Source organism: Mustelus asterias, chromosome 17 (assembly GCF_964213995.1).
Source record: "Mustelus asterias chromosome 17, sMusAst1.hap1.1, whole genome shotgun sequence".
NCBI classification, from domain to species: Eukaryota; Metazoa; Chordata; class Chondrichthyes; order Carcharhiniformes; family Triakidae; genus Mustelus; species Mustelus asterias.
Window position 1 is genome coordinate 26894205 of NC_135817.1, and position 14435 is coordinate 26908639.

At 40.8% G+C, this 14435-nt stretch overlaps 1 protein-coding gene across 2 annotated transcripts in view; it reads right to left on the minus strand.

The window, feature by feature from the left end:
• Window positions 1-5350: 5350 nt before the first annotated feature.
• Window positions 5351-14435, minus strand: part of LOC144506386 (ribose-phosphate pyrophosphokinase 2) — a 33173-nt gene continuing 24088 nt past the window's right edge. The window contains exons 3-7 of one of the 2 annotated variants that reach the window (XM_078232421.1): window positions 11794-11892; window positions 10216-10340; window positions 9695-9868; window positions 7316-7475; window positions 5351-7227 (exon numbers count right to left, since the gene is read on the minus strand). In XM_078232421.1, coding sequence (XP_078088547.1) covers window positions 7135-7227; window positions 7316-7475; window positions 9695-9868; window positions 10216-10340; window positions 11794-11892 — 651 coding nt within the window. In that variant the 3' untranslated portion in view covers window positions 5351-7134. Of the gene's footprint in view, window positions 7228-7315; window positions 7476-9694; window positions 9869-10215; window positions 10341-11258; window positions 11447-11793; window positions 11893-14435 lie in introns of those variants that run through there. The other variant, XM_078232422.1, reaches the window with a different exon arrangement.

Genomic DNA, 14435 nt, shown 5'->3' on the forward strand with positions numbered 1-14435 from the left:
TCTGCACATTGTGTCCAAACACCAACTGTCACTGCTCCTGGCGTACAAGTCGCCTTGATTTTTTTTCCACCACCCCAACCAAAACCTGTATGAACACAGATATACCCACTCTGGTTCACTCTCATTGTCCAACATCCATTGTCCAACTTGGCCTATTCATCATGTTGTTGTAGAGAATTAATTTATTGATTGAGCCAGTTGAAGCCTCCAGATAAGTAAAAAAACTGAACAAAAGCATTTCAAATGATTTAAACAGCAGCTTCTACGATGACCAAATATTTGCAGAAATCTAGAAATCTAAAAGCCATTAAAATAGAGCCAGTCTATCAAGAGGTAGATCATCAGGGAAAATCAGCTTTGTGTGAATGAACCATCTTGTGAACCAGTCACAAAACATCCAGACATTAACTGTGTATTCAGCTGGCTCTGGAACAAGCCATTGGACTCCATCACTTTGGTCAATTGGCCCAGGACAAGGGGGAATTCTGCAACCGTAATCTAGGCATAAATGGGTCATCTTCCAAATGGTAGGCAGTGACTAATGGGGGACCACAGGGATCAGTTTTGGGACTTCAGCTATCCACAATATATATTAATGATTTAGAGGAGGGAACTATCTCTAAATTTGCAGGTGACACAAAGCTGTGTAGAAGGGCGAGTTATGAGGCGGATGCAGAGATGCATCAGCATGATTTGGACAAGCTGAGTGAGTGGGCAAATGCATGGTAGATGCAGTATAACGTGGATAAATGTGAGGTTATCCATTTGGGTCACAAAAACAGGAAGCCAGATTATTATCTGAATGGCTATAAATCGAGACAAGGGAATGTGCAATTGGATGCCCTTGTACACCAGTTGCTGAAGGTAAGCATGCAGCTGCAGCAGGTGGTAAAGGAGGTGGTATGTTCGTAGCAAGAGGATTTGAGCACAGGAGCAGGGATGTCATGCTGCAATTATACAGGGCCACAGTGAGGCCACACCTGGGATATTGTGTAGAATTTAGTCTCCTTATCTGAGGAAAGATGTTCTTGCTAATAGAGGGAGGGCAGAGAAGGTTTACCAGACTGATTCCTGGGATGACAGGACTGATGTATGAGGAGAGATTGAGTCAGTTCGGATTATATTCGTTGGAGTTTTGAAGAATGAGAGGGGATCTCATTGAAACCTACAAAATTGTAACAGGACTAGACAGGGTAGATGCAGGAAGGTTGGGGCATCCAGAACCAGGGCTCATAGTCTAAGGATACAGGATAAACCTTTCAGGCCTGAGACAAGGAGAAATTTCTGCCCCTCAGAAAGCAGTTGAGGCCAAAACATTATATGTTTTCAAGAAGAATTAGATATAGCTCTTGGGGGGAAGACAGGATTAGACTATTGAGTTGGATGACCAACTATGATCATAATGAATGGCAGAGCAGGCTTGAAGGGCCAAATGGCCTACTTCTGCTACTATTTGTATGGAATCATTTCAAAACAATGGACAAGGAATCAGTTTCTTATGATCAGTTTCTTATGGTTGGGCAACTGGTCAGTTTGAGAGATCATGTGATGACCAAACTAACCCTCTATGTTTTAGGAAATTGCTTTTCTTTAGGCCAGTCAGAAGAAAAGATGGTCTGATTGTAAGGCCAGAAGGATTTTCCTGTTCTGCCAATGGTCTGCAGTCTCAGGTGAGGAAAATTTGGCAAGGTTTTCCTGTAATGGCCTGTGTGAGCATGCTCTCTCTTCAACCATCTTACAACCTTATGCCTTGCTTGTTGTGTGACCAGCTACATGCTGCAGTAACATTTTTTAAAAAATCAACCCAAGAGCAGCTGACTCCATAAGATAGAAATTGCCCACTTGATTGATCATTTTTAAATCATCTTGCTATAGAATTCAGAGACTGCATCGAGCAGAGTTTAAAACCATCCAAATCAACAACAGGCAGGATCCATATGCAATTGACCAACCATTTAACCCACCCTCCCACTTTGCAACTTATGCATGCGTGAACTCTTGAAGGTAAGTGTGAGGGTTGGAGTGTTTTTATGTGTAGTAAATATTATTTCCTTTTCTTTTAAAAATGCACAAAAAAGTGTATTTTATAGTCACAGTGCTTAAATTAAAGCCAAGGGGCCTTTAAATTGCTTGGGTCAATTTCATCCTTTATCAAGTCCAACATAAGTTGTTTTACACTTTCTTTGGGAACATTAGTCTCTGAGGATGTGATGCTGAGAATTTACCGAACTTTAATCAATCATGCATAGACTTCAAACTTCCAAGATTTAATGCACAATGAGTTATGAACATTTCTAGGATATCTAACTGTATCAAAAGGCTTGCATATTCATGATCACCAATTACCTCCTACTTTTATGTTATGACTATTTTATCTGCCAGCCACATGAAAACTCCTTACCTTTGAGTCCTTCTAGGCTGCTGGTATGTTAGCTGCTGTTTGTCCAGGTTGCCCTCCAATCTGTGTCTAGAAAAGCCATGTGGCTAGCCATGACCAAGACCAAATCTCTGACCTGAAGTGTAACCCAGTGCTTGAATTAACTTAATGCTGAATGTCAGCCAGGAAAATGGCTATGGTGCTTTTCTCAGACCGCAAGCAGGTTTCCGTCAATTGTTTTCATGGCATTGAGCCAGGAGCAGTATGAGAGTCATTTAAAGTACATGGTTTGTTTATACTGGAATTTGTCACTTCAAAATTAATCAAAACAAAAATTTCTAAGCTGGAAATATTGTCAAGTTTCCATTGGTGAGGGTGGTATTTATGAATTCATTAAAAATTTCATTTTAAAAATTATTTCACAAGATTTAGATATCACTAGCTAGGCCAGCGTAGCTAATCTCTAATTGTTCTCAAGATACTGGTCAGCCACCTTCTGGAACCACTGCAGGCCATGTGGCATAAATACACGCACAGTCCTGTCGGAAGGAAATCCATCATTCTGATCCAGTGAAATAATGGCAATATAGTTCCAAGCCAGGATAATGTATGACTTGGAGGGAAATTTGCACATGGTGATGTTCCCATATATCTATTGGGCAGCACGGTGGAACGGTGGTTAGCGCTGCTGCTTCACAGCACCAGGGACCCAAGTTCAATTCCTGGCTTGGGTCACTATCTGTGCAGAGACTGCACATTCTCCCCATGTCTGCATGGGTTTCCTCTGGGTGCTCTGGTTTCCTCCCACAGTCTGAAAGATGTGCTGGTTAGGTGCGTTGGCATGCTAAATTCTCTCTCGGTGTACCCGAACCGGTACTGGAGTGTGACAACTGGGGGATTTTCACAGTAACTTCATTGCACCGTCAGTGTAAGCCTACTTGTGACACTGATTAATAAACTTTAAAAAACGTACTTGGTGGTAGTAGAGGGCATGGGATTTATAAGATGCTTTTAAAGGAGCCAAGGTGAGTTGCTGCAATGCATTGTGTAGATGAACATACTGCTGCCACAGTGTGACAGTGGTGTGGGAAATTAATGTATAAGATGATGAATGATGGTGCCAATTAATTTGGCTGTTTTTGTTCAAGCAAGTGTCCTAATTTGTGCCTTGTAGATGATGGGCAGTTTTAGGGAGTCAGGATGAATCGCTTGCCATAGAGATCTGTCTGTGACCTGCTCTTGCAGCCATTATTTTTACATGGCTGGTTCCATTCATTTCTGGTCAATAGTAATCCCCAGAATGTTGATTGTGTGTGTGTGGTGTGTGTGGGGAATTCAGAGATAGCAACACCATTAAATTTCAAGATGTCTAGATTCTCTCCTGTTGGAGATGGTCATTGTTTGGCATTTCCGTGTTGTGAATGTTACTTGCTACATAACAGCCCAAGTTTGGACTGCTTCAATATTTGAGTCATCACGAATGGTGAATATTGTACAATCATAAGTGAACATCCCCACTTCTGACCTTATGTTGAAGGGAAGGTCATTGACGAAGCAACTGAAAATGGCACTAACCTGAAGAACTCCTGCAGTGGTATCCTGGAACAGCGATGAGTGACCTGAAACAACGACAACCATTTTCCTTTGTGCAACAAGTGGAGCTTTCTCCCTGATTCCCATTGACTGAAGTTTTGCTCGGACTGCCTGATGCCAGTCGGTCAAATGCTGCTGTGTGTCAAGGGCAGCCACTCTCACCTCTCCTCACCTTCAGTCTTCGTTCATGTTCAGCACAAGGCTGTAACATGATCAGGAGCAAAGGGTCAGGGAGCAAGTTATTGCTTTGTAAATGTCATGTGATAGCACTGTCAATGACAACCCCCATCACTTTGCTGTGTAGATTGATGGGGCAGTAATCGGCCAAGTTGGATCTATCCTGCATGTTATGGACAGGACACACCTGGGACAATGTTGTCCGACAGATACCATTTTTGTAGCTGTACTGGAACAACTTGTCAAGGCGCATAGCTATTCCTGAAAAATTAGTTTCCAGTAATCCTGCTGGACTTCCCTCCTCCCACGGCACGGTAGCACAGTGGTTAGCACTGCTGCTTCACAGCTCCAAGGTCCCGGGTTCGATTCCCGGCTCGGGTCACTGTCTGTGTGGAGTTTGCACATTCTCCTCGTGTCTGCGTGGGTTTCCTCCGGGTGCTCCGGTTTCCTCCCACAGTCCAAAGATGTGCAGGTTAGGTTGATTGGCCAGGTTATAAATTGCCCCTTAGAGTCCTGGGATGCGTAGGTTAGAGGGATTAGCGGGTAAATATGCGGGGGTAGGGCCTGGGTGGGATTGTGGTCGGTGCAGACTCGATGGGCCGAATGGCCTCCTTCTGCACTGTAGGGTTTCTATGATTCTATGATTTCCCTCTCCAAAATATTAGCAATCACCTTCATTACCATTTCGCAGGATCCCAAGTAGTTCCACACACCACTCCTAAATTCTCCAGCTTGCTTTCCTAGAATTGCCCTCAACACGTTTCCCCAATTTTTGCACATCACAGGACTTCCTGTACTCTCATATCAGTGGTTCCGGATTTAGAAGTATTCTTTCACCCATGCAACACCTGTGCAAATGTTCAAACTTTATCACTCAGCCTCTGCTATTAAACTCCGTAGTTACTCCTACGTATTCGAATGTCCCTCTATTGCTCCCAATTCCCTTCCCAGTACTGCTGCTTCCAACTCTCTACCATTCTCAGTTTGTCTCCCTCCCAGAGTGCGCATATGTTAAGATCACTCTTGCCATATCCACACACACACCATCATGCCATTCTCAGAACCTAGAAGCCTCCATGATTATTAAAAGCAAGTGTTCCCCCTCTTCCCATCAGTCTTATCCCACTGCTCCCAAAAATCAACAAAACCACACACCCTGAGGCATGTTAAATGCCACCTACCCCTATTTACAACACATTCTTTCCATTGTTTTCCGTCTGTATTCTGCAAAGGACAACACAAGAGTACATGGGTAAATAGACAATAATCAAGGCCAATTTAAAATGTCCACAAAATTGTGATTGCAATTTGAATCAGAATACAGTAAACAATTCCATAATGCTTTATAACAATTTCACTTATTCAGCTAACTTAATAAATTACATAGCATAAGAGTAAAAATGTGCAAGCTAGTTTGACTTCTGATTGACCTGAGTACGGTATTTGCCAAGAGCAATCAGCCACCAACAGAAGAAACACAGCAGTTACATCTTGGGACCTTAAAGGGACACACAAAATTACACATGGCATCACCTCAGCAGAACAACACATTGTTTGATACATGTTTGAATGCTAATTCCTATTTAAACAAATTCCAAGTCAACATAGCAATAGCATAGGAGGTTGCTAGTATGGTTATTTGAAGTATTTTTTACCCCATGTAGACGTAGACATTGTTAAGGTTACGGGCAAAATAATATGAAGGGGGAAGAATTGAATTCAGAATTACTAGAATATTAGTTGCAGCCTCCCTTACTTTAAGGAGGCAGGGACAACATCAGCAAGAGATAGAAATTCCCTGCAGATTTGCTGAATAGAAGTCTCTTTCCCCGCATTGAAAACCCGCTTTTTGTTGACTAGAAAGCCTTAAATTATTTCTCAACAAATTCCCGTGGTTATATGGACAATAGCATTGTAATCTTTTTAATAATTTGATACAGAGAGATAAAGAACTTCCACTTTATTTTAAAGTGACGCTTCCCAAATCATTCATTCAAATCATTTTTTCAAATTTCAAAGCTGCTTGCTCACTTAGCTAATAAAACCTGCCTTCAAGAAAGACCACATGCAAAGTTCAAACATGAGCTCAGCAGCTGCCTCACCCCTATTGGGACCAGTGCTCAATTTGAATCAACACCGAGTTGATCAAATGCAGCAATAATTTAGAAATCGTAAACAGGAGGCTGGATTTGTGTTTGAACTTTAATATGAAGCTGCGGCACTAAATTAAAGAATTTAATTGTTATATTTCTTACTAACTTCTGCACATCCGCTCAATTGCTTTTTGGACAAAAATAGCAAGTTATTGCAGCAAACTATTTTTTTTCTGCAGAGAAATCATTTTATTTAAGCCACTCATGACATTGCAATTTGGCTTCAAAATACCTTCTTTCACACTTCAAAATTGTATTGGTCCTAGAATTCATTTATTAACCAATTAGCAAGTTTACTGACCCAGTTTCCTTCTGTTGCTGCGGAATGCAAAGAGTCAACTAGATCCGAATGTCCAAATCAGTTTTAACATCTTGTGGAATGTCTGTTGATAATTATAACTACTGCGTCGCATCCCAAATAATTTCCAAACATGTTTCCCCTAAAAAGAATCCACATTTAACAGACTTGTGCGCTGGTGTAGAAAAGCCACATAGCCGGTAACAAGTTTGAGATTTCATAGAAATTCACTTCTCAAAAGCTTACATTTTTAAAAGTACAAAAACAGAACTCTGCTGTCCTTTCCACAGCACATTATTCTTCTCCAGAAACAAAGTTATAGTGAGCAATAAAATTCAGTCCATGACATTTAAAATAGTTAATGGTTTCATGCTTTCAAATAGAGATATAGTTTTTTCCAGTTTGATATAGCGGTGGGCCCTTTGAAGCCGGGTGTGGTTAACTGCAGTATTCCAGTAAATAAGGATGGGTTCCTCAGAATGCAGCAGAGCAGTGTTCAGACCAGAACAATGCGGGAAAGCTGAAATCTAATCACCTTAAAGGGGAACATGGCTAAACAGATACGACACAGATTCTCCATTGTGGGTCCTGCGTATTGCCTCAGCAAGGATCATGGATATATCAACCACCTGAAAGGCAAGGAGTCAGGCTAAGTGACTGTGTATTCAATACGGTACTAATTCTTTCAAATTAAATCCAAACAAAGATCAATTTTACCCGAACTTTTGAGCAAATCTTCATTTTTTCTTCTTGTGGAATGGTGTTTGTTACAACAATAGCTTCAAAAGCCGCATTGTTTATTCGACTAATGGCAGGGCCAGAGAAGATACCGTGAGTAAGGATAGCATAAACTTTGGTAGCACCAGCACACACCAATCTGAACAAAAAAAACACAAAACAAACTATAGTAATTACATATTTATGATACTGCAAACATATTTTCTTTACACAAATGTCTTTAAACATCTACATAGTTTAACAAGCCGATTTAAATTTAATGGTTTGTCACCAGATATAAAAATGCACTATTTACAAACAATAATACACTTGCTTTGAGGCATAGATCAACAAGATAGATTTTATTCCCACCTTGGTAACCAGAACCATTATAGCTTCTATCCAGAGTGGCATGGTGTCAGAAGCAGTCAAAGCATCTGATCATAAGTACTACTCCTATCCCTATCTGTTAGAGGGATATAAGTCCTAATCAGGAAGGAAGCAGGAATCCAATTTTTGATCACAGTGGGAATGACATGCAACCTACTTACACATCTTATAAACATTTGTAAAGTGGCATTCAATCAAACGAGCTTTTTCTTACAAAATGACAACTCAGGATTTTTGGAAGATATGATACAAATCAGAAACCCTAAGCCAGTTATAGTTAATGGTGTTCCTGCCTTTAATTACTACTCTGGCCCCAGTATTAGTATAATCATTTCAGGCAGCTCACCATTATTCAAACCAGCCCACGTCTTGTCCTTAAGAGTAGTGGTGGTCAATGTAAGACATCGCTAATTGATGAACAAATTATGAACAGTGCAAGGCAGACCATCTGGATTTATATTGCCCATTGGCGCTGTATCTATCCACCTAATCCCTGCACCTCCCCCCCCCCCCCTCCCCCCGCCCAATATATTAAGCGGTTAGGATCTACTTTGTTCAGCACAAGGAATTTTAACTTTCTTGTGGGGTTGACATAATTAACCTATTAGGAACCAATGTAAATGTTGAAGGTTTCAGTTATGCAAGGAAAGCTGCCTATCTGGAGTAGGCTAGATTGAGGAAATACCACTGTATATAATTTAGTCCTGATGCTGTGAGGCAGCAATGCTAACCACTGTGCCACCATGCCGCCCCAAATGGTTGCAATAAACATTTTTCAACTCATACACCTTGATTTTAAATCCATAGTAATCACGTGAGAATCTGTTAAACTCTCTCACATATTGACAAGGCTGTCCATATTTACCCCTGGCATATCTTTTAATGGAAATGTTCCAAATTTTACATTAATAGCCACATCATTGAAGCCCGAGCTGAAAATAAATACAGAACATGCTGGAAATACTCAGGACTAAAAAGGTCACATGCCCAACACATTCACTCTGTTCCTTCTTCATAGATGCTGTCTGACCTGCTGAGCATCATCAGTATTTTCTGTTTTTATTTCAGATTAGCCCCATCTGAAATATTTTGCCTTTGTAATGGGAGGTTAAGCATTATTGGAAGGAGTTTAGATGGTCAGATGGGTCCACTGACCAGGTCCTACACTACTGAAAATCGTGAACAGCACACAGTACTCTTCTGCTCCGATAGAGTTTCCTCAGTAAAATGAACAAGTAACCACGAGCTGGGATAAACAAGATATCAGCAACTTGATGTACGGTATGAATTCAGCTTTTTTGGATCCAGGCGAAGTAGACCATCTCCTGCAAGATGAGCTGTAAAGTTCTGAAACTGCCTCCTTAGTGAACCCAATGGAGGAGGCAGATCTCAAGAAATGCCCAAGTAGCTTAAGACAGGATTTATAGTGTAATCTACTCAGCCAAGAATGGGTCGATACAGGTGTATTCACCTCTGTGCAGTCCCATGGAGCTATCCCTCATCCCTTCATCCTGTCAGTAAGAATTTTCAGAGGAATGCCTATCCTTAGAGTTGTAACTTTTAAAGGTGTGAGGAAAGTAAAACACAACAATTAAATTTATGTAGAAAAAAAACAACCCCAAAATAGTGCTGGCTTATGGTCATTTGGCTTGTAGCCAAACACTCACACCAAAATGAAAAGCTAATTTTCAAAACCGAGCAAGAGAACTGGGGAATGCATCCATTGCGATTGTGCTCTGCTGAAAAAAGGCTCATCGCAAAATATATGAACAAAACTGTCATGTTGGATTGTGACATCTTTTTTGGTTTTATTCTCTGGACCTTGATAAAGCATGCACAACTTCATGCATTTCAAGGGAATAGCAGGCAGAAAGTCTTCTCTGAGATTGCCAAAAACTCCCTTCCCCTACTGCTGTGTACACCTGCAAAAGCAAGACCTCTCATTAGAGAAACTACCCTGCAGGGACAATTTTGCACATGTTTACTTACTTGTCAGCTGCATGGCATATGGTTCCACATGTGTCTGCCATGTCATCCACAAGAATGGCCACTCGATCTTTAACATCACCAACAAGCACCATTCTATCCACCTCATTTGCTTTCTTTCTTTCTTTGTGGATCAGTGCAAATTCAACATTCAATCTATCAGCAATTGATGTCACCCTGAAGCAAAAACCACAAACAACTGTATTGGAACATACTAGTTATCATGAACTTCAACTCATGTCAAGAGTTTCCTCAGCTGAAATGATGCTAATGTTACACAGATCAACCTGTAAGATAAGTGATATAAAATAGGAAAGTTATTGTTCATAATTGAAGACTACACTCAGTACAATACTTCTTTTAGCATATGCTTTTGGCATCTAACTCTTGTTTCCGTAAAACCTTAACTAGCTGTAGTAATTAAAGTGTAATTTTACCTTTAACTGGCAATAGCGTGAATTTCATAATACAAGAAAAGCAATCAGACCATGCAAATTGTGCATTAATCTGACTAATCAACTCACCTTTTAGCTCCACCAGCATCTGGAGAGACAATTATAGAATTCCTCCATTCTGGAATATTTTCCTTTATCCACTGCAGTACTGCTGGTTCTGCATACAAGTTATCCACAGGTATATCAAAGAAACCCTGATAGACAGAAATGAAAGCTATCAGTTTTTGTAAAGAGGCTAAAATGTACAGTATTATTGGCTCCAATGATATGTCTGCAACAGCACATTGCGTAAATTTGCCATGAACAGTGGATCATCCTTCCCTCGGAATCCTTCACCTAGTATCTTTAGGATTTGTTTTTTATCAATTCGTAGCAAGGGCAATTTTGTGAAAAATTGATTTATTACGTTAACTAAGGTTCCTTGATACAATCTCAAATTCTTCAATAATATTTAAGTGTTGGTGCAGATAATTGAGCAATGCAAATAACTTGGCAAAAAGGTTAATTGCAACTGTAGTTAGTTAGCAGCTTAAGGCGATTGAACAGAAAACATTTAGTCCAAGTCAATAATGAAAAGGGACACAACATTTGGTTGCTGCCATTAGCATGAATACATGTATTAAACATATATAGTAGATATAGTAAATGCAATCAGCAAATACCTGTACTTCTACAGCTTAATCAAATCCTTTGAAAATATCTTTATTCAGATTTGTCCCTTTCAAAGCCTAAAATCTGAATGTACTTGAATCAATGTAAAAAATACAAACCAAGTATAACTTGATTAATCACCAGAATTTGCAAACACAAATAAGATCAGACTAATTTTGCCATCTACACAGATGAAGTTTACATCCCAACAGTAGCATATTAGTGTGATTTAAAGTTTAAAACTTTAGTTCGGTGCCTCATCACTTGTCCTCCCATTGTGCTCATTATAAATTTCAGGTCAATTCTGGGTGCAGAGGCAGGCATTCATTAAAGGAATACTCTAGGGAAGGCTCTCCATTCATTGTTATGCACAACATCTGTCAGCTCGCCACGTTTAAAATAAGGACAAATTGGCACCTACTACAAATCGGCAATCTTCTTTTTTCTCAATAGCCACATACCTTGATCTGTACCATCACAGGAATCATTCCACGCTGATCTGGGGTCTATCATGATGCCAACGAAGCGATAGTGAAGTAGAATTCCTGCTCCTCCACGTACTGGACTAAAATAAAACCCCAATACACTAATCTCAGCAGAAAGTCCAGCTTTCATTTTCACAAGACTTTAATCGGAATGGACTAATCTGCTGGCAGAGCAACATATTAAAAGACAAAATTTATTCCTAATTTACACCCGACAGCAACATTCCTCGAGTATTCCTTTAAGAACCATTGAATATCCGGTTTTATTTGCCTAAGAGCAGAAATGTTTTTTTGTGCAGGGAACAAATCTGGCAACTTTCGGTTGTGTGTGTAAAGTAAACAAATTGTGCAGTTAAATAACACAAGAATGGCCAAGAAGGTTTTACATACTGGATCTTGTGAAACCTTTGGAGAAACGTCATCCAACAAAAGACATCTTGACATGACCACATACCTAACAAAAGGTGTGGAACTAATATTTGACTAAAATGGTGCAATGCTTTGCACTAACCTGTATCTGAGAGGCATGCAAATCCATGGTGATGATATGATCTGCCCCAGCAACTGACAGCATGTTGGCCACAAGCTTAGCTGAAATTGGGGCACGACTCTAAAAGAAGACAGATGTGAGTCAGATCTCCAACTGCACAAATGCACGATTTCAGCCCAGATAATGTTCCATTCTTACAGTATTCTACTGATTGATTCTCCTGTAATAAATCAAGGTGGAGCTACATTGAATTTAGTGGACATTCAAATTATCATGACACAATTTCCAGGTCTGTGTTAGTCCACCTTAGGGCTTTCATGCATTCAGTCTGAATTATCTTATCACATGTATCTAACCTTAAAAGTATTTCATGTCAATGCAAGTTTGGCATCATCATTCATACATGCCAATACATTTTCAATTCACCTCAGCTTGACTGAAAAGACAAGATGACAGTATCATGACTCAAACTCAAATGATTAAAGGGAAATTTGCTGCTAAAGTCACAAACTCTGAACCTTGAAACACTTACATTGAGTATGTTTAACTCAGTAAAATGTAATACACTATAGGCAGTGGATGCCAAGGGCCCAAAGCTTTCTCTGGAGACCAGTGAATTTTTCTAACCTTCTGGTTAAAAGCCCTAGTGGAACAGATATCAACCTGAACCAATTTATCATCCTTCCAGACTGCTGACTCCAAAAACAATATGCCAACATCTTCATGCACAGGTTCGAACAAAACTTCTTCACCACACAGGACCTTCAACCAACGCTATACACTAGATACATTGATGACATTTTCTTCCTTTGGACTCATGGTGAACAATCACTGAAACAACTACATGATGACATCAACAAGTTCCATCCCATCTTCAGATTCACCACGGACTACTCTCCAGAATCGCCTGCATTCTTGGACACATGCATCTCCATCAAGGACGGTCAGCTCAGCACTATACTGTACCGCAAAAGCCCACGGATAACCTAACGATGCTCTACTTCTCCAACTTCCACCCTAAACACATTAAAGAAGCCATCCCATACGGACAAGCCCTCCGTATACACAGGATCTGATCAGATGAGGAGGATCGTAACAGATACCTACAGACCCTGGAAGACACCCTCGTAAGAACAGTATATGGCGCTCAACACATCGATCAACAGTTCCAATGCGCCACAATGAAAAACCACACCGACCTCCTCATGAGACAAACACGGGACACGATAGAGTACCCTTCGTCGTCCAGTACTTCCCCGGAGCAGAGAAGCTACGACATCTTCTCTGGAACCTTCAACATATCATCGATGAAGACGAACATCTCGCCAAGGCTATCCCCACACCCCCACTACTTGCCTTCAAACAACCGCACAACCTCAAACAGACCATTGTACGCAGCAAACTATCCAGCCTTCAGGAGAACAGTGACCACAACACTACACAACCCTGCCACAGCAACCTCTGCAAGACGCGCCAGATCATCGACACGGATGCCATCATCTCACATGAGAACACCATCCACCAGGTACACGGTACATAATCTTGTGACTCGGCCAACATTGTCTACTTGATACACTACAGGAAAGGATGTCCCGAGGCATTGGCGAGACCATGCAGACACGACAACGGAATGGACACCGCTCGACAATCACCAAGGCAGGAGTGTTCCCTTCCTGTCGGGGAACACTTCCGCAGTCAAGGGCATTCAGCCTCTAATCTTCGGGTAAGCGTTCTCCAATGCGGCCTTCATGACACACGACAACGCAGAATTGATGAGCAAAAACTGATAGCCAAGTTCCGCACACATGAGGACGGCCTCAACTGGGATCTTGGGTTCATGTCACACTATCTGTAACCCCCCATGATATGCCTGGGCTTGCAAAATCTCACTAACTGTCCTGGCAGTTCACACCTCTTTAACCTGTGCTTAACCCTCTCTCCACTCACATTGTCAGCAATGATTACCTGTTAAGACTTGCATTCCAACCATTATCTTGTAATTGAGTTTGTGTCTATATATGCCGTGTTTGTGAAACAAATCCTGCACTCACCTGATGAAAGAACGGTGCTCCGAAAGCTCGTGCTACCAAATAAACCTGTTGGACTTTAACGTGGTGTTGTGAGACTACTTACTGTGCCTATCCCAGTCCAATGCCGGCAACTCCACATCAAACCGAATATAATGAGGTTTGTTCTGAATTTTAGTCACTATTAACAGATTACTGTTGTTTGCATGTTTTAACTTTCTTCACTTGAACAATTCTATCAAACTATCTCATAGATACAGATCAATGGGAAAATCCTAATTAAAGCATATGACCCCATTATGTACCATATAAAACTTGTTGCCAATTTGCCTATTTCACTATCCCACTTTTTTACGTGAATTGTTATGTCCAAAGGAAGGGGTGCCATCACTGAGGAATGGAGTGTTGCCTACTTTTGACAGTCAGCGCTGGCCATTTAGAGATTAAGCACACCAGTTATGTTCAGAGTAAATTGCCTTTAATGCTGCGCAGCAACGTATCTCAAATCCAATTCCATAATAATTCACATTTGTCACCACTATCATTTACGCAAGGCCAAGCTTGGGCTAGTGTGTGTTAAATAGGAGCACTCATGCATCATGACTCATGCTCATGAGGAACTGACGTGCCTAATTG